Here is a 23784-nt window from a genome sequence, read left to right on the forward strand (position 1 = left end):
CTCTGGCTGTCCTCAAACTCCATATGTAGACCTTGAGCTCACAAATGTCCTTTGTGTCTTAAAAACCACCATGCCCTGCCTCATGTGTACTTACTAGTTATCCAACTTTTATGACTTTCAAATAAAGCTAGGTTTTTTCCAAGAAAATATATATAATGAATTTCCAAATTATTATGAATGTCTCAGTAAAGCATATCTCTTAAGATAATAAAGTAAAATGATCGCTTGTCTACAGAACTCAGCCCAGAATCATGACCAACAAGCTTCAGAAATGGAAGTAGCCTCTCTCCTACTCCCAGGCTTTCTGGTCATTGGAGCCTTGGGTTGCAGCAGCCCTTTGAAGGACTGCATGTTGACTGTCTGCTGCCATAGGCATCGTCGATTGCTTAGGACACGGTGATAGAAGACAGGGCATCCACACAGTGACTGACATCCTCCTGCTGGCAGTGGAGGTATCCTGCTTGGTCCAACGCTGCCTCGGGCCTGTCCCATTTTCAGAGATCCGGACGGGGGAGAGATAACAGTTTGTCAGCGGTCCCCTGCCTCTTGCCTTAAATGCAGTGTATTTAAGTATTGTGAGGGTTAGGCTAGGACAACTCATCCCTGCTGTTGAATAAACTTATAGATTAGAGAGATTTGTAAATGTATAACGTAGTAAACCCATATAAAAAGGCAGAGGCGTTCAGTTGGTAGGTTGAAGAAAATGCCGCCATGATGGAGGAGGAATTGAGATGCATGATTACAATAAGCAGAGGTAAATGGAGGCGAGCAGGCCTCTTAAGTGTGTAGGATGAGGGAAGGTGCAAGGTTGTGGGTGTGAAGGGCGCATGAGCAAATGCAGAAGCAGTTGGGTAGCATGAAGAAGCATGATTAAGAAAGACATGTGGGCTGGAGCGATGGTTCAGTGGTTAAGAGCACTGACTGCTCTTCCAGAGGACCTGGGTTTGGTTCCCAGCACCCACATGACAGCTCACAGCTGTCTGTAACTCCAGTTGCATAAAAACAAAGAAAAGAAAAAGAAAGGCACTTAAGAAAAAGTGGGCAGGTACTATAAACCGTACTAAAGCGTCTTCAACGCTGAGCTAAGAAATTGCCCACTCCCTTGTTTGGTAAGCAGGTGGCCATCACCGAAGACACTAAGCAAGAGGATAACATGACCCGAAGCTGCCGTAATCTCTTGCTATAAATAAGGATAGAGTTAAGTAGGGAGGAGTTGAAGGTGATGAGGCCAGTCAGGAGGTCACTACAGTGATCACCCAAGTGGGAGACAGATTAGCACCAGAGACAACAGGTAATGTTAGGATTGAAGGATTTACGTTACTTTGGAAGGGTTATAGAGAAAGGACTCCTGGATCTACAAGTACACAGGAGGCAGCTCATTAACAGTGACTCGTTATATACATTACCACTGCCTTCCTTGCTGTTACGTGTGTTCCTAAAGTAACTGATGGTTTTAGAATTCGATTAGCGTAGAATCCATTATGTCTCATTTACAATTTACATTTACAGAATAAATTTTTGGTTATTTATTTTTTGCATTTCTAATCACTTTCACAATATACATTTTTTTTCTTCATAGATCTGGCAGTGCGGTGGGAAATTATTATTTGTCCCTTGTTCTCGCGTTGGACACATCTACCGTCTTGAGGGCTGGCAAGGAAACCCTCCCCCCCTTTATGTGGGGTCTTCTCCAACTCTTAAGGTGAGCTTTTGTGGCTGCTAAAAGGGGAAAGGAAGAGATCTAACATTCATGTAGCACTTCACTCTCTGATCATTGGCCGGGGTAAAGCTCTTAAGCAATCATGCAGGCTTTTCGCTGTGAGCCAAGGCTAGACTTACTCGTGAAACATCTTACTGTTCTTTCATGTTCTTCATTTTAGCCCTATTCCTTTTCATGTGTGTTTTGACAAGAAGAGAGTGGTGTATTTATGATGTATAATGATGTTTGATACACATACATTGTGGAATGGTTAAAGTCAATTAATTTATATACTATATATCATACTAACCAATGCTTTTTTATTGATTGTAGTAACTAATGCACAGAGATCCTATGTTAGAAATTTTGTCCAAACATCTTCCCATTTCCCAGCCTCGGGTACCTACTACTTCATTATGTTTCTATGCATTGATTTCTTTTCCATCCTACCTGTGAGCGAGCACAGGTTTCTCTTTCTGTGCCTAGTTTATTTCACTTACCTTAGAGTCTTGTGTGTTGTTGCAAGTGACAGAATTTCCTTTTTTTAAGATTGGGCATTATATTGTGCATATCACATTTTCTTTATCCATATCCCAGTTGACAGACACTTAGGTTGATTCCAAATATTAGCCATTGTGAATAATGCTTGAAAATTCTGCACAGAAATTCAAGCATCTCATTGTGAATAAGGAATATTCACAGACTGGAGTTGCCAGGTCACAGAATTGTTCTTTTTTTTTTCTTTCTTTTTTGTTTTTTGTTTTTGTTTTTGTTTGTTTTTTGACAGTCCTGGCTGTCCTGGAGCTCATTCCGTAGAAGGCTGGCCTGGAACTCACAGGGCTCCTCCTGCCTCTGCCTTCCTTGTGCTGGGATTGAAGACGTATGCCACCATCGCCCCGCTTCTCTTTTCATTTTATTGGAGGAACCTCCATACTGATTTCCATATGACTGTAATAATTGTATTCCTACCAACTGTTTGAAAGGATTCCATTTTATCTATACCCTCCCAGCCACTTTTATCTCTTCGACAGTAGCTGCTCCAGCAGATGTGAGGTGATGCTGCATTACGGTTTTAACTCGCATTCCCTGCGGGATCACTGATGCCGAGCATCTTGGCAGGTGCTGGCAGCCATTTGTCTCCTTTGGAGACGTGTGTCAGGTGATTTGCCCAATTTAAAAATCAGGTTATCTGCGTCCCTACTATTGAGTTGCCTTGCGTTTTTCCTACACTGCAGGTGTTAACTCCTTAACAGTGTGTTGTTTGCAGGTGCGTTCTCTCCCTGAGGCGTGTCTCTGCAGCTGACTGTCTCTCTCTCCCTGAGGCGTGTCTCTGCAGCTGACTGTCTCTCTCTCCCTGAGGCGTGTCTCTGCAGCTGACTGTCTTTTTAGTTTCCTTCATTTACAGGTTTTTTGGGTTTTTTTGTTTTTGTTTTTTTTTTGTTTGTTTTGTTTTGGGTTTTTTTTTTTTTTTTTTTTTTTTGGTTTTTACGAGACACCGTTTCTCTGTATTGTTTTGGAGGCTATGGGTCCAGCCCGGCCTCGAACTCACAGAGATCCGCCTGCCTCTGCCTCCCGAGTGCTGGGATTAAAGGCGTGCGCCACCACCGCCCGGCCTCATTTACAGTTCTTTATTTTAGTGGAGGTGGGGGGTCCAGGGGCCTTATGACGCGCATGCGGAGGTTGGAGGTCAGCTTATGAGACTCAGTTCTCTGCTTCCACTATGTGGAGTCCACCAAGTCAGTCCCAGAGACCAGACGCCAAGCCTGGAGGCCAGTGCCTTCCCCCCAATGAGCCTCCAATTTTTCAATATTTATGAAAATTATAATTGGTGTTTTGTAGATCACCTTGGGGAGTGTGGTGCTACCAAAACAAAAAGAGTCAAACAAAAAAATTAGTACTCTTGAGGAACCTCTGATATTAGTCTTCCCACCCATGAACACGGGATGTTTCCATGTTTGTCTCTTCTTAAAATTACTTTCAGTATTTTAGATCTTTCACTTTCTTGTTAAATTTATTCCTAAAGATTTCTCTTGGTTTATTTGGTATGGTTACCTGTTCCCACTTTAGTAACTATCTTTTATCCTAGAAAAAAAATGAATCTAAGATTAAGTGTGCCTACTCTTGATGTAAAAGAGAGGTCAGTAATTATGATCAACAAACCATAGTTAGCCTTCTGGGACCCCGACCACAGCTGTCACTCTATAGCAGGCCTAAAGAATTACCTAGACACGAAACTGATTCCCTGTGTCAGTGTGATGGGTGTGAGTGTGTGTGTGTGTGTGTGTGTGTGTGTGTGTGTGTGTGTGCTCACATGTGTAAGGATACACATGGGCCCAAGACTAACATTCCTCCATGGCTTTCCACCTTATTCACTGAGGCAGGGTCTCTCACCCGATCCCCAAAACTTGCCTGTACAGCTAGTCTAACTAGCCAACTCACTCCAGGGATCTCTATTTTACCTTCCTCGAAAGTGCTAGAATTACAGGTAGGCTGCCATTCCCTCCTGTCTGTCATTTGCATGCATTCTAGAGATCCGAACTCTGGAATGGCAAGTGCCTGATCTCCTGAACCATCTTCTGAGCCTCTCACACCTTCTCTATGGAGAAAATGATGGTCCGTGGTGAAGAGGACCCCAGGGGACTGGAGAGAATAATGCCAGACCAATCATATATTCACACCGTATTCGCTAGCTCTGTCAAGCTCTGCAAGCTTACTTTTTGTCAGTTACGACAGTGTCAATTTACCTTATCGGTCAATAGCTGCTTTTCCTCCATGTGAACCACCTGCGGAAGGCGTACAGTTAATTTGAGGTTACAATAAAATGATTCTATTATAGTCAGGAAAGATTCAGAGTCAGCTGCAGAGCAATTCCTTGTAATGATAGTTTCTAAAATGAGATTTTTCCCTATACGTATCAGTAACACAGTTCTAAGAGAAAGCAATGAGACAAGGAGGAACACCACTGTCCACCCAGGCTCTCAGAGACCCCGTCTGGCCTTCACCCTCTTCATCTGTTATCAGAATAGAATGCGTTATTTTAGAATTTATGATCTTCCAGCTCAAGGATTTTATGTACATCACTTTTTAAATGAATATACATACATGGCATTTCTGTACTTAGAAAAAGACATATTAGGGTTATTAGCTCACTTTATTTTCATTGTTTAGTAAATGTCAAGTCTTCTAAATGAATTCACTCTATGTGCTCGTATTCTGTATATCTAAGGTAGGTTGTTTATGCCATTACAGTTATTTCTACATCCCATAATGACTATTTTTTCTCTTCACAGAATTATGTCAGAGTTGTAGAAGTCTGGTGGGACGAGTACAAAGACTACTTCTACGCCAGCCGTCCTGAGTCAAGGGCACTGCCATATGGGGACATATCTGAGCTGAAGAAATTTCGAGAAGACCACAACTGCAAAAGCTTCAAATGGTTTATGGAAGAAATAGCTTATGACATCACTGCCCACTACCCTTTGCCACCCAAAAATGTTGAGTGGGGAGAAGTAAGTATCAGCCAATATTTGGATATCAAAATGTGTATTTTTGGAGTCGGTGTGTGGAAGAAGGCAAAGAAAAATGGAAAGGTGTTCGAGAAAGCAGGAATACTTGCAGAAATGTTTGACTAAAAACCTCCTGGCAGCATTCACTATCCTCTACCAAGTCATCAGAGCAGCCCTGACCATCAGGCCACCCTGTCCCCTCCCAGCCATTAAGCATGTGGCTGTCCGTGAACACTCCCCATCTCCGGAACCCACCCTGTCCCTGTCTTGGCTACTTCCAGTTTCACTTGCTGCTCTCATCTTGAAGATCCTGAACCCTGAAAATCATTTCTCTATCCTTCTCCATTTCATCAAAGCCACACAGGTCTCTCATGTTTCCATGGGTTCCCACTACACCCCACACCGCCCCCCTTCCCAGCATCCCGGTTCTGGGCCTCTACCCTCATTTGCTCTACTGGGCTAATGTAGAGACCAATGCACACGATATTCGCCCAGCATTTGTCAAATGAATTGGGCAGTGGTAATAAAAAAGGCATTGATCGGATGGCCATGTCCTACTCTTCTGACTTGCCTCCGTGGCATCATTTCTGGTTGTACTCACACTTGTGGCTTACAGTGCTGCCTCAGAAGTAACTGAGCATGCTGTCAGCTTTCAAAACGTTGCATGTGCCTTTGTTAACTTATACATTCGGTATATACCACTGAAGGCCTAGTGTGTACCAGTCTGGGCAAAAACATTCACGCTGGTGGGGGTGGGGAGAGAAAGATCATGACCAGATGGTAATGACTACAAAGGAAATGAGCACCAGGGGCCATCTTGGGGAGGCTTTCTGAGGACGTAACATTTAATCTGAAATCTGGAGGATAAAGACCTAGAGCCAAGAAAGAGCACTAGTAACAGAGAAAATGGTGAATTCAAAGTTCGGAAGCTGCATTAGTTCCTTTTCTGTTGCTGTGATAAAATAGCATCGCTAGGGACATTCATAAAAGAAAGAGTTTACTTGTGCTTATGGTTTTAAGGGCGAGAATCCGTCAAAAACGAGCATGTGCAGGAATGGCAACTTACTTGGCAGCTGGAGTAGCGAGCTGGGAGCTCACATCTTGAACTGCGAGCACAGAGCAGTGAGAGAACTGGAGATGGCATGAGTCTTTACTCTCTCAAACCCACCTCCAGTGAACACTTCCTCCAGAGGCCACACCTCCTAAGCCTCTCCAAACAGTGCCCCCTCCCCCCCCCCGCTGGGGACAGAGTGCAAATACATAAGCCTCTGGGGGACATTCTCATTCAAACCACCACAAAAATACCATGCACATTTGAGAAGCAGACTAGAAGAAATTTGGTGAGGTGGGATTGCAGACATGGGACTTAGAGTCTCACTAAGAGTGGTGAGAGGCCCGTGGAGGATTTAAAACAGAAAGGCAATGAGATTTGGCTTCTGTTTTGGTTTGAATTGCCTTCGGGGAGTGTTTGGAATAGAAATAAGGATGGGTAGGAGAGTTTGATGAAAATAATGGACGAAGTTGACAAGAGTAAAGGTGGAGAGCATGGACATAGCTAAGGCACACTATTTCTAAGTCACCGATGTGTCTTACTACAGTCTGTCCTAAACACAGTAAGCAGTCAGCGTGGCTTTGGAAGTGCAACTCGGGTCATGTCACCTCTCCTCAAAAAAACCTCCAGTGGCACCAGTTGTTTGGGTGAAGGCAAAACCCTTCCTGTCCCTCAGTCCTCTCTCTCTTCTCCTGCCCTGCTTACCTTACTCTCCTTCAGCCCTACAGCTCCACGTCACACTCCCTGCTTCCCCTTCCTCAGCCCACAATGCCTTCCTTTGGACGTCCGAGGGCACGCTGACGTAGACCTCTGTCAAGTTGCTCCCCGTCTGTCCTTCATGAACTCTACCCTCCGACACCCTCCCTAGCCCCTTCCTCCGTGTTCTCTCTTTCCTCCCCGCCCCTGTGGCCTGTATTACTTAGTAACACAGTAGATAGCTCATTTGTCCATTGTAAAGAGAAGCTTTTTCCTTGAGAGGAGCCTTCCCGCCAGCCTGGTTCTAGAGCCGCATCAGTCCCAAATAAACACACAGGAGGCTATATTAATTAGGTAGCTGTTGGCCTTGCTTGTTTCTTACTGGCTAGCTCTGACTTAAGTAATTACCCCATAATTGTTAATCTAAGTATTTCTCTTACCGGAGAAGTTTCTGGGCTTCCTACCCCATGGCGGTTACATCTTGCCCTCTTGTGTTTCTCCTACCCAGAGTCCTTCTGGACTCCTAGTCCCTCCTATCTAGATTCCCTATTGGCCAGACAGTGCTTTATTGACAAATGCACAGGACTTCCCCAACAGTCCATTACGTGTTTTGCTTCTTTTCTGCCTTTCTTTTGCTGTAAACTGGGATTGAAGCAGGTATATGTATTTCATCCACTTACGTATCAGAGACAGTAACATGCTTGCCGCATGGTAGGTACCCACCTAGTATTTCATGGATGAATAAATACATGCATGCAGGAAGAAATGGATTAATGAGGCCCCACCCAGTTACCCTTTCTCTTCTAAATACATCTTCAGAGGAATGTGTCCAGTGCTGGCATTTCCCTTACTTCATTTCCATGATCCATTGCAGTCATCTGCTGAACATTCCAGAGGAAATCCCTATTTAAAAGACGGCCCCTGGCCGGGCGGTGGTGGCGCACACCTTTAATCCCAGCACTCGGGAGGCAGAGGCAGGCGGATCTCTGTGAGTTTGATGCCGGGCTGGACCAACAGCCTCCAAAACAATACAGAGAAACCCTGTCTCATAAAAACCAAAAAAAAAAAGATGGCCCCTGGGAAGTCTGAGTTTGCCCCAGGCAGTAGAGGCTGTTTCATCTGCACACTTACCCCCTCTACTGACCAGCACACCCTTCTGTCCCCCATATCTTGATGGTCCTGAGACTATGACTTGTTCATCTTTGTGTATTCTAAAGGTCTTCCCCTAGTCAGTATCTACAGAAGCAAGCACTTTATCCAATACTACAGTGGCATTTTGAAAGTAGTTTCTTTAGCTCAGAATTGCATTCCAAACATGGAAACCTGTGTTTGCTTTTGCTTCCATTATTAGTTAGAGGAGAGAGAGCCACACTGCCATGATCTTTGTACTGAGAAGCCACAAGGCAGCTACCACAAAAGTGCCACATAGCCTCCGAGAGAGGGACTCAGAAAGCAGGGTCTGTTCTAGATCCCTAAAGCTGGTGTCTGTCCCACTGTAGTAGTTATATAGCCTTCCTCCCTTCTCATTCACGCGCACGCTCTGGTCCAGACATGTTTTCTTAGGCTGTCTTCTATTTTGTTTCTTCTGTGGTGTCTTCTCGCACATGCGAGCTAGTGCCCTTAAGTGGAATGAGCTCATTTCACTGTTGGCTTCAGCTCCTGATTTCAAAGATGATGGTGCCGCTGCTAAAACACAGGTAAAGGATACCGACACCGGGGACAGCCCAGGGACAGCCTGGCACTACAGCAGTGAACCTCTGTGACTTGTACATTGAGCTTGAGAGTCTTTTACCCTGGTGTCAGTTTATCACAAACCACACTGTTTCCTGTGTGTTGGCTCTCTTCGTACCTTTAGATCCGCGGCTTGGAGACTGCATACTGTATTGATAGCATGGGGAAAACCAACGGAGGCTTCGTTGAGCTAGGACCCTGCCACAGGATGGGCGGGAACCAGGTACGTCTCCTCAGGACTGGTCACCCCTGAGAGCCACCAGACTTGATCACAGATGGAGAGGGTTTAGCTTGATTGTTAATTTATTAATTTTGTCTCGATTACATGAAAAACATTCCGTGAAAGCTGACTGCTTAAACATTTCACTTAAATAGGGAGTATTGTCCGTGTTGGTTTTCACGTAAGACTGTAGAAATGTCTGCACAGCAGTAACAATATATTCATATGGGAACATACACCAATCATGACTAGTAAGCCTAACCTCTGCGGTTTTACAAATGTAGTTTAGTAAGCCTCACTTTTTCTTAATAAACTGAGGTACTACTACCAGTACCGTATATTTTACGCATATATTTTCTTCCTTCTTTATATAGATACTTTTCATGTGTCTAATTTCAGTTGTAAAACACTATTAGGTCTACTTCTACCTTTTAATTTTCTTATTGTTGGTACATGACAAATTAGTGTTAATTACCTTTTCTGTATATTATTGGTTAAAGAGTAAAGGGTGTGATTAAAGTGTTAATAGCGGTCTTCACTAATTTCAAAATGAGTATAGTTCTTGTCTGAGGACTAATAGCTCCCAACATGCACAAAAATTGTAGAACGATTCAGTTTAATTATAGCAGTTAAGTTTCTTTCTTTTTTTTAAATCATCTGTTGGCAAGAAAGTCATCTCTACCTTATTTGTTTGTTCAATAGCTTTTCCGAATCAATGAAGTAAATCAGCTCATGCAATATGACCAATGTTTGACAAAGGGGCCCGATGGATCCAAAGTCATGATTACACACTGCCACCTCAATGAATTTAAGGAGTGGCAGTACTTCAAGGTAAGGGGTGTCCCGGCTCCTGGGGTAACGTATGCAGTCCGGTTGTCAGTAACAAATAGCACGTAGGACACAGACGGATCAATTTTGAAGACCAAATGTTCCTGTTCGTGACTTGGATATTCTGTATTAGTTATTTGTGCAGGTTTGCTTGGGCTCTGGATGAATCACTGTTCTATAATAAGGCGTCACTTATGTTTTCTGGAGCAATGATATCCTACAGTGAGACCACCGTGATGGGCATGGTGCTAATTTCAGAAACTCAAGAATGCCAGGAAGCAGTCACCACCATTGTTTTCAGATCAAAATCCAGTGTTAAAAATGTAAATGAGTCATTCACTAAAATATCAGCAGTATTCTTAGACTATACAAAAGGAAAGGGTTGACTGCTCATGCTGTCCAGCAGATGGCAATAGACATGGGCAAATAAGGATTGGATCCCCTGCCTCTATGCTAACTCATCCTCTGCTAACTCAACAGGAAGTGGTGATTGTTTGAAAGACCTGGCTTATTCTTAGGACCCTACTGGCTCTTAGGCTGCCTTTCTGTTTCAGCTGTTTATATTTAAAGCTTTCCGGCAAGATTCAAACATACTCATGGATTAATGTCTAATTTTCTTTTTTTATTGAAAATACATTTTCCCCCTTACATAATGGATCTTAATGACACTTTCCCTTCCCTCTAGTCCTCCCAGATCCTCCCCACCTCCCCTCCCATCCAGATCCACCCCCTTTCTGTCTCTTATTAGAAAACAAACAGGCTTCTAAGGGACAATAATATAACAGAACAACAACAAAATAGAGACCCTATCACATCGAAGTCTGACAAGACAGACTAAAAGATGGCACGAGAGTCACTAGTTCACACACTCAGGAGTGTGTGATTTTTCAAAGTGTCCATCTGGATAAATCAAGGATTTTTTGTTTGTTTGTTTGTTTTTGCTTTTTTATGAACGGTAACATTAGCAAAGCCTTTTCAAACTGAAAGGAACCAACCAGAGAAACCCTCAGTTCTGTTCATCTAATATTTACTATGCCACTCCTGTTGTGAAGGCATTGTTCCTTATGTAGTAATACTCCTAGGCACCATCTTTCATGCCAATTGCCAAATGTTATTTTATTTTTTACTGTTGTGATTTGTATAGTTTGTGTGATATTTGGGAAGAGGGACACTCTCAACCTAAGGCATATATGCAGAGGTCAGAGGACAGCTCTATGGAATTAGGTCTCTCCTTCAACCTCTAAGTGGGTCTCGGGGATCAAACTCAGGTCTTGAGGTTTGGAAATGCAGTTAAAAATAAGCATAGTGCTATCAGAAAGGAAAAAAAAAAGAGGAGAGTGGAAGTAACCGTTTCTGATGAGTTTTCATAGAGAAAAACTAGGTCAGCAGTGGTCCAGCATGAGGATTTGTACAGAACCCTAAGAACTGCGTGTAGGTCACTCCTAATCTGAACTGGCGCTTTTCTGAAGTAGCTGTAGCAAACAGTGGAGACTTGTAGGAAAATTATCTGGAAAGGATTGTCAAGTATAGGTTGATGAGAAAATCAGCTTGAACAGAGTTCTCAGACTTTCTGGCTTCCTCATTCCCCTGAAACACTTAAGGATCATTGAAACTCACTCAGCACAGTTGTGCCAGCATCCCAAATCTTGTGAGGTGAAGGTAGGGAAGTTGTGAATTTGAAGCCACAATATTGAGACCCTGTTTCTTTTTTCATTCTTCTTCTTTTTTTTTTTTTTAATGATATATCGGAACTGAAGTTTCCCCTCCCTCCTCTAAACAACAATAGAAAGATACTAGCACTTCCCCCAAGCAGGTTTCATGTAGGTTATTACTAAAACTTTCTGGAATTTGAAATTGGAAGAATTTATAACCTTTTTATGTTTCAAATTATGCTAAGTACTAAATTAATACTATTCAGTAAGTTATAAAGATTTCCCAAATGAAATGTTCCATTGTACAATACGCAAAAAAAAAATCAGAAATACAAGGTTTCGTTAGAGAAGTCTTTAAATTGTATCAAGTCTTCATAGTGGTGGAAAGTTTTTCAAACTTCTGATTTTTGCTTGAAAACTAGAACCAACACTGTCAAGTATTTTTTTCGTTTATTTGTTTTGGAGTTTTTGTTTTTGCTGTTATTTTTCTTATAGTGACAGCCATTATCCAAGTTTGAATGACCATAGTTTGTTGGATTGCTTGAGTAAAAATGACAAGGTATGGGAAAAGTAGGTAGTTATTCCTTTCTCAAGATTCCACTGTGCTCTATCATGCAGAACTTGATTCGTATTTTCTCTCTCATATCAGTGCTTTTTTAAAGGAAGGGTCAAAGATTAATACACTTGACACACAACGGTGGCACACGCCTTTAATCCTAACACTTGGTAGGCAGAAGCAGGCGGATCTCTGAGGTCAGCCTGATCTACAGAGTGAGTTCCAGGACAGCCAGGGGCTGCACAAAGAAACACTGTCTCCAACCCCCTCCCCACAAAAAAAAAGAAGAGAGGAGGAGAAGCAGGAGGAGGAGGAGAAGAAGAGGAGGAGGAGGAGGAGGAGGAGGAGGAGGAGGAGGAGGAGGAGGAGGAGGAGGAGGAGGAGAAGAAGAAGAAGAAGAAGAAGAAGAAGAAGAAGAAGAAGAAGAAGAAGAAGAAGAAGAAGAAGAAGAAGAAGAAGAAAAGAAGAAGGAGAAGGAGGAGAAGAAGAAAAAGAAGAAGAGGAGGAGGAGGAGAAGGAGGAGGAGGAGGAGGAGGAGGAGGAGGAGGAGGAGGAGGAGGAGGAGGAGGAGGAGGAGGAGGAGAAGAAGAAGAAGAAGAAGAAGAAGAAGAAGAAGAAGAAGAAGAAGAAGAAGAAGAAGAAGACGACGACGACGACGACGACGACGACGACGACGACGACAAATAGCCTTTACCCCCTTCCTTGTGAGCATCCTTACATCAAAGTGTGGTTTGTCCTGTGTCACTGCTTGATGGATGCTGAGGCCTGAGCGCTTTCATCTGTTACTTTTGTTCCAATAGAACAAATGTCAGTACAGTACAAGGAAAAGTGAATTCATTCTTTTGCATTTTGAAAATAAGTTTTGCTAAACACACCCAATCTTGGATAGTCTGAGGGCCTTTCTTTGAAAAGCTTTGAGCTGAACTGAAGAGACATACAGCTTACGATGGAGACTGTATTAGAGCAGGAGAGGCGGGGGTGAGGAATCCTAAGCCGTGGAGAACTGATATGAGGGAGAGGCTTATAGTTTCCTTGGGACTGGAAAGCTGGTATTGTCTTTAGCCAGAGTAAGAACCAAAGACAGCCGGGCGTTGGTGGTGCACGCCTTTAATCCCAGCACTCGGGAGGTAGAGGCAGGCGGATCTCTGTGAGTTCAAGGCCAGGCTGGACCGACAGCCTCCAAAACAGGGAAACCCTGTCTCGTAAAAACAAACAAACAAACAAACAAAAAAAAAAGAACCAAAGACAAACGTTCGGAGGGGAAGATAACCGAACTAAAATTTGTGTGTATTGAATTGGACATACCAGCAGTATATAGTGACATAACTATGAAAGGAAGAGCTTAGAAAACAGACATTCAAGGTCTGATGTGTGCTTGTCCAGTGAGCTTGAATAGCCTTCTGTGGCATGCCAAGTAATAGCTTCTGATGTCCAGGATATCAGAGTCCAAATTTCAAACTTCCTTTCCCTCCCGTGTTTTCCAGAGCCTGCACAGGTTCACTCACATCCCTTCAGGAAAGTGCTTAGATCGATCAGATGTCCTGCACCAAGTGTTCATCTCCAGCTGTGACTCCAGTAAAACGACTCAGAAGTGGGAAATGAACAACATCCACAGTGTTTAAAGAGTCCACGGAAACCAACACTCTACCTACTGACAAGTACACGTAGAGAGGACTGCGAACCGCCTGGAACCTGCTGCAAGCACTATTATTGATTCTGTACAGCTCCAAACCTGGAACCTCTGATCGGATGGAAAGACGTTGATAAACTGTGATTTTCACAATAACATCATCTGCAGTTACTGTTTACAAAACTGCTTTTACCTTAAACTCCGTAGATGTTTACATCACTTTTCTTTTGTTTTAAGATGACGTTGGTAATTTGTGCCTTTAACTCGGTTTTCAGAACAGAGTTAAAGCATATGTTGTCTTCTTTGGGAATACACTCAGGGGTCTGAAAGGCAGTTTGGTTTTTGTTGTTGTTGTTCTTGTTTTTTAACACACTTGAAAAAAAAAAGGTTGGAGTAACCAGACTTTCGTATATGACTTGGTGGTTATCAACCTGTTGTGTCTTTATTTAATTTTACATCTTTCTGAAGCACTGCCACAGGTCGTTAGCCAAGGTGGCCTTCCTTCAGTCATGCTGCTTGTTTGAAAGGTGAATTTCCACACATTTAGTGCCTCTTTCATTTTTCAGTATATTTTTGAGAGCTTATATAGAAATTTATATGATGGTAACAATGGATGGACTGTCACCTGTATGGGCCATACTTCTGTCACTTAGAAATGAATTTCTGGGCTGCCATTGATATGAAGTTGAATGATGTGTGGCTGGAAGAAAAATGACAATGGGGACCATCTCAAGGCCATTCCATAGGGCTTGAAGATTCTGTGGCATTAACCCCATGCCCTCTGCTCGCACCAACTTCTAGGCTAGCAAAGGGTCTTCCCAGTAAAGAAAACTTCTAGGCTAGCAAAGGGGTCTTCCCACTAAAGAAAACTTCTAGGCTAGCAAAGGGTCTTCCCACTAAAGAAACATCGCCCACCCACCTACATTTTACATCTACATTCCCCGGTATCTATAGAAAACTAGAAATACTTCTCAGTTTAAAACTTGAAAGGGCCTGAGGTAACGGGGATGACAACACAATCAAATCTAGTGTCAACAATTAAAGGTTAGATCTGAGGTAAGAATTCCCAAGCCCTTGTTGGATATAAAGCCTTAGAAAACTGTAGTGCAGCCTAAGCTGTGAAACCAAGATGAGCTGACACTTGTCTTCATCCAAATGAAATGCCATGCACATTGTTTTTTAATTTAAGAAAATTAGCGTCTGAGAACACAGATCGTCAACAAATGTGAACTACGTTCTTTTGAGTTAGGTGTTAGTTCTGTAGGGTTCCTTAATTTCTTTTTTAGGAAAGGTTTTTGTTTTTTATTTACCAGTGAAAAGATTTAATTTAAACACATTATTACCTACTTTAAGAGAACCAAATGTTGCAAATTTTAATTTCTAAGAAATCTTCTCTTACCCAATATTAAAATGTCTGCATTGAGTGCCAAAAAGAACAGCCATGTGATAGGATGGGGCAGGTAAATTAAACATTTTTGATCTTGCAATCACGGTATCATTATAATGAAAGAAATTCACAAACTACTGCCAGAAGGAAATATTTTTAATTAGAGCTTTAAAATGAACAACCAAAAAAAAAAAAGCCTATATTTGTTCAGAAGAAAAGTCTACAATTTGTTTTCTTCCAGCCTTAGGTCTTCCGTTTGGACCGTGAGAACTAAGCTCCCTGAGTAGAGCTTTAGCTGTAATTTTGAATTGTCAGCTTGTATTTTGCTACTGGTCTGTGATCAACTATTTAAACTTTCATTCATCTCTAGGGGTGTTTAAAGATAATTGCAAGTCAATCGACCACAAAGAGGAAAGAGAGAAAACTGGTCATTACTTGTGTTTGAAACTGACCCTAGTGTCCATGGTGAATAGATGCTAACCTTGAATCTATGCATAGGCTGAAAAAGGTGGCACATGAACTGTGCGTGTAATTTTATGGGTAAATCAATCTGTTTTTAGTACAATTCCTTAGGATACTGTATGAACGTGATTCTATATATTGAAATCAGAAATCTTACCACACACGAAAACATCAGAAGCTGCCGCCATAATGACTATTTTGTACTTTTGGCTGCTTTGGAAATAATCCCCATATCCTTGCTTTGTAAGTTGATATCACTATGCATTTCTACACATTTTATAAATTTGATTTATGCAGATTTTGATACACTGTATGTTTCTGTAGAAATTGTAAAAATACTCAAAATTTTATTAGGGTAAACTTGAGAAGCTTATGTATATCTTAATTCTGGGTTGCTTGTTTTTTAGGTGAGAAAAAAATAAAATACTGTATTTTAATCCATAGCTTTTTAGTACTTGTAATCATTTCTACACTTAAAATTACACAATTAAAAATTACTTGGGCTTTTTATTCATAGGATATAGGGTTAACATCTGAAATAATACAGACTATAGTTATTAGATGAATGTGTACCTGAGTGTTTTTTTAGGATTCTGCTGTATGTGCTAGATACCTACCTGTAGAATGGGTACATGAAGATTTCTTTTTACAGACTTTTGGGTTTCTTATCTCCAGCACTTTTGTTAAGTCATGTACCTAATGATAAACTACAATGGGTATCTTTCTTGGCAGTGTCTACTACTATGAAATTACCAATGACAGCAAAAATATTTTCAGTCAAAAGCAATACAGAAAGAAGCCAAGAGAATGGAAGTCTATCAAAACAAAACTAGAAATAGTCCATAGGATTTTGCAAGACAAACCATATCAAAAGGTGATATGGATGCAAACACTCAAAATTAAGTGTCCACTTATATAGACTGTCTCACAAGGACCATGGAATGTTTTTAATTTCTAAACAGAATATGATTGTGGATAGCCCTCACATAAAAGCAAGGCATATAACGTGGGAACCCAGAGACAGCTGACCTGCTGGGAGCTCACGGACTCTGGACCAACAGCTAGGGAGCCTGCACGGGACCAACCTAGGTCCTCTGCTTGTGAATGGCAGTTATGTAGCTTTCTCTATTTATAAGGCTCCTACCGGTGGGATCAGGACCTGTCCCTGGAGCCTGAGCTGCATTTGGGGAACTTATTTCCCATGCTGGATTGCTTCAGCCAACCTTGATGCAGGGGGAGGAGCTTGGCCCTGCCTCAACTTGATATGCCATGCTTTGTTGATGCCCATAGGAGGCCTGCCCCTTTCTGAGTGGAGTTAAGAAGGAGATGGGAGACTGTAGTTGGTATATAAAATAAATGAAAAAATTCAATATAAGAAAATTATAAACATTGCCAAAGTCCTGTAATATGAAGCCAACACCAACAGCTCCAAATAAGGAAAGGTGTGGTGCACACCTTTAATCTCAGCAGTTAAGAGCACTGGCTGCTCTTCCAGAGGTCCTGGGTTCAATTCCCAGCACCCAGATGACAGCTCACAGCTGTCTGTAACTCCATTTCCAGATCTGGCACCCTCACACATACAGGCAAAATATCAATCAATGCACATAAAAATTTTTAAATCTTTTTAAGGAATAAGAGACAAACACAAGGTGAACCCCATGTTTACCATGTCTGTCTACCTAAGAGATGAAGAATGGAGAGCAAGAGTACTAATCTGCTGAAGTGAGAGACAGTGGCAGTCTGCCATTGCAGGATGAAGAAAAGCTTAGTGCCTAAATGTGTTTTGTTCTTTTGTTTTCGTTGTTGGGGGGGGGTGGGTCTCAGGGTCTCACTATATAGCTTCCAAAAGCTATATAGTGAACAGCCTCCAAAAGTCACAGAGAAACCCTGTCTCGAAAGGGGGGGAAAAAGCAACTAAGATATACAGCAAATTGCACACATTAAATCATTTGTTCATATTGAGTTTCCTGTTAGAGTTAAGGTTAAAAGTCCTGTGCAGAATGTCATGTTATCTGAGATTGGCCTCAATCTTATTATGTGTAGTACAAGATGACTTTGAACTTCTAATCCTTCCACATCCATCGGTGACCCAAGAGTTAGGATTCCAAGTGTGTCCTACCACATCTACTTTAAATTTTACCAAGAGGCTATGTGCTTTGTCTACAGTATTAAGCCAATAAAGAACAGAGCTGTTTCCACATCTAAGCTCCTCACTACCACCTAACTTCTTTTAGTCTTGAAAAAAGAAATTTTACTCTTAACTCCAGTTCAAGGTATCCAAAGCCTCAAGTGCCAGCCACTCACATAGACATAGCTACAGACACTCTCCATTTAAAGAAAAAAATAAATCAAAATAAAACCTGGAAGCTAAAAACAGATCTTTTAAAACATAAGTCCAGTCGGGTGTTGGTGGTACACACCTTTAATCCCAGTACTTGAGAGGCAGAACTGGGTGGATCTCTATGAGTTCGAGGCCAGCCTGGTGGTCTACAGAGTGAGTTCCAGCACAGCCTCCAAAACAATAGAGAAACCCAGTCTCGAAAAACCAAAAAAAAAAGTCCATATCTCTGTTGACAACTTTCCTATGGCTCCTAACATATTGCAATGAGGAGTAAGCAAAAACAATGTATTTTAACGTAACTCTGATAAATAGTCAGGTTTTGGGTAATGTGGAAAAGCAAAGAAGTCATATAATATGGTAAAGTTTATTATGTTACCTGATCTAGAAAGCAACTACAGACTGGGTGTGGTGACACACCCCTTAAATGCTATCTTATCACTCAGGAGGTAGTCTCTGGAACTTGAAGCCAGGCTGGCCTAGTGTACAGACTAGCCAGGGCTACATACAGAGACACTGTCTGTGTAAGCCTGGTTGTCCTGGAACTTGTAGATGAGTCTGGCGTTAAACTCAAGAGATCCAGCCTCTGGGCAGGTACTACCAGGCCATTGGGAAGTCAGATTTAATAAGTATTTATTTACTACTTACAGTAATACTCTTTAGACATATTTTTTTGTTTTTTGGCTATTGAGGTAAAGGTACTCACTGTCAACCAAGCTTGACAGCTGAGATTCGATCCCAAAGTACCACGTGGTAAAAAGAAAACCAATTCCTACAAATTGGTCATTTACAAGCATCCTATGCCTTTGTGCGCACACTTAAAAATGTGTTTGTGAATGACCATTACATATGGAGCTCAGAAACATTTCTCAGGAGTACATTCTGGGAACTGAACTCAGACCATTAGGCTCTGGCAACAAGTGTTCTTATCAAGTGACCAATCTTCCCACCCTTTTTTTTTTTTAAAGAAACCAAAGGCTGCTGGGTGTTGGTGGCACACGCCTTTATTCCCAGCACTGGGAGACAGAGGCAGGCAGATGTCTGTGAGTTGGAGGTCAGCCTGGTCTACAGAGCGAGTTCCAGGACAGCCTCCAAAGCCACAGAGAAAACCTGTCTCGAAAAACCAAAAAAAGAAACCAAAGAACAATTGTTTTTGGTCTTTGGCTGAGATAGGCTTCAAAGTTACTATTATTGACTATATTCAAATAAATCTGTCCATTAAGAAAGTGTGTCAGGGCTGAAAAGATGGCTCTGAAGTTAAGAGCACTTAGCTGTTCCTCCACAGGTCCCAAGTTCAATCCCCCGCAACCATATGGTGGCCCACCACCATCTATGAGATCTGATGTCTAATTCTGGTGTACATGCAGTGTAAAAAAAACTAGTTGTTTTAGAAAATATACATGTGAGATATATAACAAAGAATTTGAAAACTATTATAGTGATGAAACAGAGCAGGTACTGCAAAACTCTTGCTATGGCATATACTATACTACTACTTAGAGCAGGCTTGAGTTAAGAAAGCACTAGAGCAGTTTCTAAGTAAATGCAACTGGAAGTTAAATCCAGACCAGTACAGCACGTACCTAGCATTCATAAGGCCCTGGATTCAATCTCTAGTATTGCCAAAATAAATAAAAGGTTTGGATTATTCCAGGTTGCAAATCCTATATCTATACTAAAACCAGTTATTCCTTCAACTTGATGTTAAGAACGGCTGGGTGGTAGTACCAGGACCTACTACCCCAAGCACATGAACTGGCTTTTTGGAACCCACTCCCTATGGTGGGATACCTTGCTCAGTCTTGATACAGGAAGGAGCTTGGTCCTGCCTCAAGTTGATGGACTCCCCAAGGCCTTACCCCTTTTGAAGAGTGGATGGGGGGAGGGGAGATGGGAAGAGGTAAGGGAGAAGAAACTGGTGCTAGCACATAAAGTAAAAAAAAAATAGCCACAGCAATGTTCTTCAAGTGGTGTAGGGAGCTACAATGATAGAGAAAGAACACTGTTAAAGAGGGGAAAACTTTAGTGAACTTAAATGACATCCTATTCAATGGGAGAGTATACAAACATTTCTTTAAAAAGCAGCTGCTGCTGTAAGTAACTTGTATTACTGATTTGTCATAGATGTGCATACACACAATTATGCTCACTCCTGATTGTTAATCTTGAGAACCCACAGTTGAAAAGGGATAATTTACTAAACTAGCCAGGTGGTGCGGCACTCTCCTTTACTCCCAGCACTTGGGATGCAAAGGCAGAGATCTTTGAGCTCAAGGCCAGCCTGCTAGAGTTCCAGGAGAGCCAACAGAGAAACCGTCTTGGGGGGAAAAAAACAAAAAGCAATACTATGTACCCTTGTATTTTGTACCACAGGAGCATTTACCTTCTTTGCAGGCTGTCTCCCTACAGTCAGGGTAGGCTGAGTGACAATCCTGCATCTACCTCTAACACTGGGATCACATGTGTGCCACTCACACCCAGACTGGTATGGCTGACCTTTAACATCTACACACACTTGCAAGTAGCAGCTGGTCCAGGACAAAGCCTACCTACTTCGTATCCTTATCCAAATCATGCCCTAACTTTCAGAACTTTAAATTTTGGTACAATGAGGTAAGACCAGACCTATCCACCTCAAACCTCAGCAAACCTAACTGTAAAACCCCTCACCTCAATATCTAATACATTATCCAAAAATCATCTAACACCTGAAAAGATCAACATGCACCCCATGTGAATGGATAATTTTTACACTTATAATTAGCATAGTCATAGAAACGTCTTATGTCCCTACTGCTTAGCTGTAGATAATAATTGTGCCGTAACTTAGGGTCAAAAGTAAGTAGTCCTTTTCTCCAAACAAACAAGGGAGAAATAAACAAATTGGTCAACACAAAGCTTAACTGGGGAAAACACCTGACTGGACCCAATCTGCATTTAAGGGGAAATTAATATATTAATTCAAACACAATGCAAGTAATATACATTATTTTATTACAAATTTTTTTAAAAAACAAAAGAAAATGCAACATCCTAAAAAAATTTACTGGTAATACAAATTCCTATGAAGTTTGCTGTGCTACCATAAGAAATTAAAGAAACCATTAAATATTTAGGAACATTCAACATCAAAAGCTTTAAATCTAACTGTACGTTGTAGCCCCTGAAAAAGCTACAAACTTTTTTTAAAAAAGTATTTTCTCTACAAAGAATTTTATCAGCTATACAAAAATCTGTACAGTTTTTATACTGAAGCTAATGTTGAGCTGCACTTGAATTTCACATTCTTAGCAAAATAGTTGCCTGAGCACATACACTCCACACATTTTAGGACAGCCATTTATTCTTCATCCTCCTCTTCTTCCTCATCATCTTCATCTTCTTCCTCCTCCTCCTCTTCTTCCTCATCTTCTGGTTCATTCTTCTTCTTTGACCCTGTTGGCCTACCAGGACCCTTCTTTCCTGCCTCACTTTTGCCCTTGGCACGGTATGCAGCAATATCCTGAAATATGTCAAAGCAAGATCAGCATCCGGTGGCATTGCTCAAGTGTGGAAAACCACTTAATTGTAAACAACCTAAAACTGACCAGCCTCCACACTAGTTGGTATTCAGACTACCATGAGTGCATTTGTTCCTTTTAGGCTTTAGAAAGCAAATCAGATAAATGAAGGAGAGCTGCCTCAATCAGCTAGTACTTCTACTGACTTGGCAGTCTCCTTACCATCTTACACTTTTAGATGTGTAAAACAATCTACATAATTTTGGGTGTGTAGGCAGGATTTACAAGGGACACAAGCACTTAGCCAAAATAAAGTTGAACTTGTCTGTAGTGCTAAAGTTTCATTAGGCCCTTCCAAACACTGACCACTGCATAAATTCCAAGTTTCTACAGCTCACGGGTACGCATGTAAACAGGAAGCATCTTAACAACGTAAAGAGGCACCACACCTTCTCATACTTCTCCTTTAGTTTGGCTGCTCTCTGCTCATAGGGTTGTTTATCTTTGGCAGACTGTTCAGACCACATCTCACCCAACTTTTTTGCAGTATCTCCAATAGACAGGCCTGGGTGTTCACTTTTGATCTTTGGGCGATGTTCAGAGCAAAACAGGAAGAAGGCAGACCTGAAAGGAGGCAATAGAGTTAAGTGGAGACAGGAGGCAAAGGCAAGAGGCAGTTTGGCTCATTTGGAGATCAACTTACGGTGGTCTTTTTGGAGCGTTAGGATCTTTTTTCTTGCCTTTCTTATCACCTTTGGGAGGAACATAATTCTTCATCTCCCTGTCATAACGAGCTTTGTCGCTCTTGGCCAAATCTTCAAACTTCGACTTTTCCTTTGCAGACATGGTCTGGGGGGGGGGAGAAATCAGGTAAATCAGCGAAAAATGTAAGCTCTTAGCCGCCCCTAATAAATAAATCAAATAAATAAATAAATGAATAGTCCAGCAAAAATCAACTCTTGGTCACGTTATTAAATTTAAAAAAAGATGAGTGAGTGAGCCGGCTCATTTTTTAAGCTGTTAGCCGTATATACACTAATAGACGAGCAAAGCAGGTAAAGTTTTGAGCTCCCGGCCCAACACACAAACGTAAACAAGCAAACGAAGACCAACGCTGCGGGGTGAAGCGCCCGATTGTCTTTTAAAGCTCCCGGGCGTCGTAATACATAAACAATAAACAAGTTTCCACTTTCCATCTAGAGCGCCCTCCCAGCTCTGGGAAACCCAACTCCGGCTCCAACTGGGAAACAGTTTCTCCCCGCCCCCCAAGTCACCGGAGCGTGCTGAGCCCGAGCTTCCTGGTACCCCCGCCGGCGGAGGGGAGGGGTGGCCCGCCAAAAGCACCCCGGAAACGGCGCCGGCAGGCTGGGAATGCGGCCCGCCCTCCTCCCGCCCTCCCCACCTTCCATCTCTCGGAGCACTTCTTGGAGAACTCGGCGAAGTTGACGGACGAGTCGGGGTGCTTCTTCTTGTGCTCCTCGCGGCACGTCTGCACGAAGAAGGCGTACGAGGACATCTTGCCCCGCGGCTTGTTGGGGTCTCCCTTGCCCATGCTGACCGGCGGCGGCGGCGGGGCGGCGGATACCTGCCGACGAGAGAGCCGGGGTCGCCGCGGCCCGCGGGGGAGGGGCCGGGGGAGGGAGCGCTGGGCCCCGCTCCGCTTCCCGCCCAAACCCGGGGGCCGCCGCCTCCTTCCCCCCGCCCGGGCCCAGGCCCGAGCCGCCGCCGCCGCCGCCGACAGACAAGCGCCTGCCACGCCGCCGGCCCCCACGTTCAAGTCTTCTCGAGTAAAACTAGGAAAGTGTAGAACCCAACCGCGGCCCGGCCAAGGGCTGCCCGCCCGACCTCCCCAGCCCCGGCCGCGGCCCCGACCCCGGCTGCGGCCCCGACCCCGGCCCTCAGCCGCGGCGCACAGGCCCGGCAGGCGTCTCCTTCCCTTGTCCGCCGCAAGGCCCGGGCGGCCGAGCCCGAGGGCTCCCGGCCGGCTCCTACCTGGCGCGAGCGCTTCCCTCCGAGCCCGACGAAGATGCTTCCTCCCCCGAGCTCCGGCGACGACTGGCTCCTCGCTAACGCAAGCCTCAGCCTCTTGTTTTGCAGACTTCTCCGCGCCACGGCAACTTGACGAGTCCCAGGGCAGGCCACGCCCCCTGCTCGCTGATTGGCTGCCGGGATTATTCAAACCTGGAGAGTCCCCGCCCTCCCGGGCCGGCGGTTTCTGATTGGTCGGGGTCCGGCCCGGTCCGTCCCTCCGGCCCCTGCCTAGCAGGTTCGGTGGGTCTCCCAGGTCGTTAACTCCCAGACCCGTTGGAACCGGTCTAGAGAGGAATGTACTGCTCGACCGTGATTGGCGGCGGGAAAAGCGTTTGAAAAATGGCGGGCCGGCCGCTGATTGGACGGGACTGTAAACAGGGGTGTGGCCGGCCCGAGGGGAACGGCCCCGCCAGATTTAAAACTATGCGGGGCGGCTCGCCCGCGTTTGCTCGGGTGGAAAAGATGGCGGCGGGCCCGGCCGGCCCTGAGCTGACTGG

At 43.4% G+C, this 23784-nt stretch overlaps 2 protein-coding genes across 3 annotated transcripts in view; one reads left to right on the top strand and one right to left on the bottom strand.

Moving 5' to 3' along the window:
* Galnt7 (polypeptide N-acetylgalactosaminyltransferase 7) overlaps positions 1-15861 on the top strand; it is a 120286-nt gene extending 104425 nt beyond the window's left edge. For both annotated transcript variants that reach the window (XM_005075156.4, XM_005075155.4), the window contains exons 8-12: positions 1580-1702; positions 4990-5208; positions 8808-8906; positions 9606-9734; positions 13424-15861. In XM_005075156.4, the coding sequence (XP_005075213.1) occupies positions 1580-1702; positions 4990-5208; positions 8808-8906; positions 9606-9734; positions 13424-13561 (708 nt within the window). In that variant the 3' untranslated portion in view covers positions 13562-15861. The remainder of the gene's footprint in view (positions 1-1579; positions 1703-4989; positions 5209-8807; positions 8907-9605; positions 9735-13423) is intronic.
* Positions 15862-20733: 4872 nt separating this feature from the next.
* Positions 20734-23386, bottom strand: Hmgb2 (high mobility group box 2). Its single transcript, XM_005075154.4, has 5 exons — positions 23249-23386; positions 22659-22841; positions 21960-22105; positions 21706-21880; positions 20734-21258 (listed from the first exon to the last, which is right to left on the bottom strand). Exons 2-5 carry the CDS (start codon positions 22806-22808, stop codon positions 21097-21099), a joined length of 633 nt encoding a protein of 210 aa, XP_005075211.1. The 5' UTR covers positions 22809-22841; positions 23249-23386; the 3' UTR covers positions 20734-21096.
* Between the last annotated feature and the right edge of the window lie 398 nt (positions 23387-23784).

This window comes from Mesocricetus auratus, unplaced genomic scaffold (genome assembly GCF_017639785.1).
Source record: "Mesocricetus auratus isolate SY011 unplaced genomic scaffold, BCM_Maur_2.0 Super-Scaffold_6731, whole genome shotgun sequence".
In the NCBI taxonomy this organism is placed as follows: domain Eukaryota; kingdom Metazoa; phylum Chordata; class Mammalia; order Rodentia; family Cricetidae; genus Mesocricetus; species Mesocricetus auratus.

Bases quoted from the DNA above. Each gene is read 5' to 3' on its own strand.
- Hmgb2 (XM_005075154.4), bottom strand. From the start codon at position 22,808: ATGGGCAAGGGAGACCCCAACAAGCCGCGGGGCAAGATGTCCTCGTAC. The intron at 21,881-21,959 runs GTAAGTTGATCT...GCCTCCTTTCAG, and splicing joins AACGCTCCAAAAAGACCACC to GTCTGCCTTCTTCCTGTTTT. The intron at 21,259-21,705 runs GTGTGGTGCCTC...GACATATTTCAG, and splicing joins TAAAGGAGAAGTATGAGAAG to GATATTGCTGCATACCGTGC.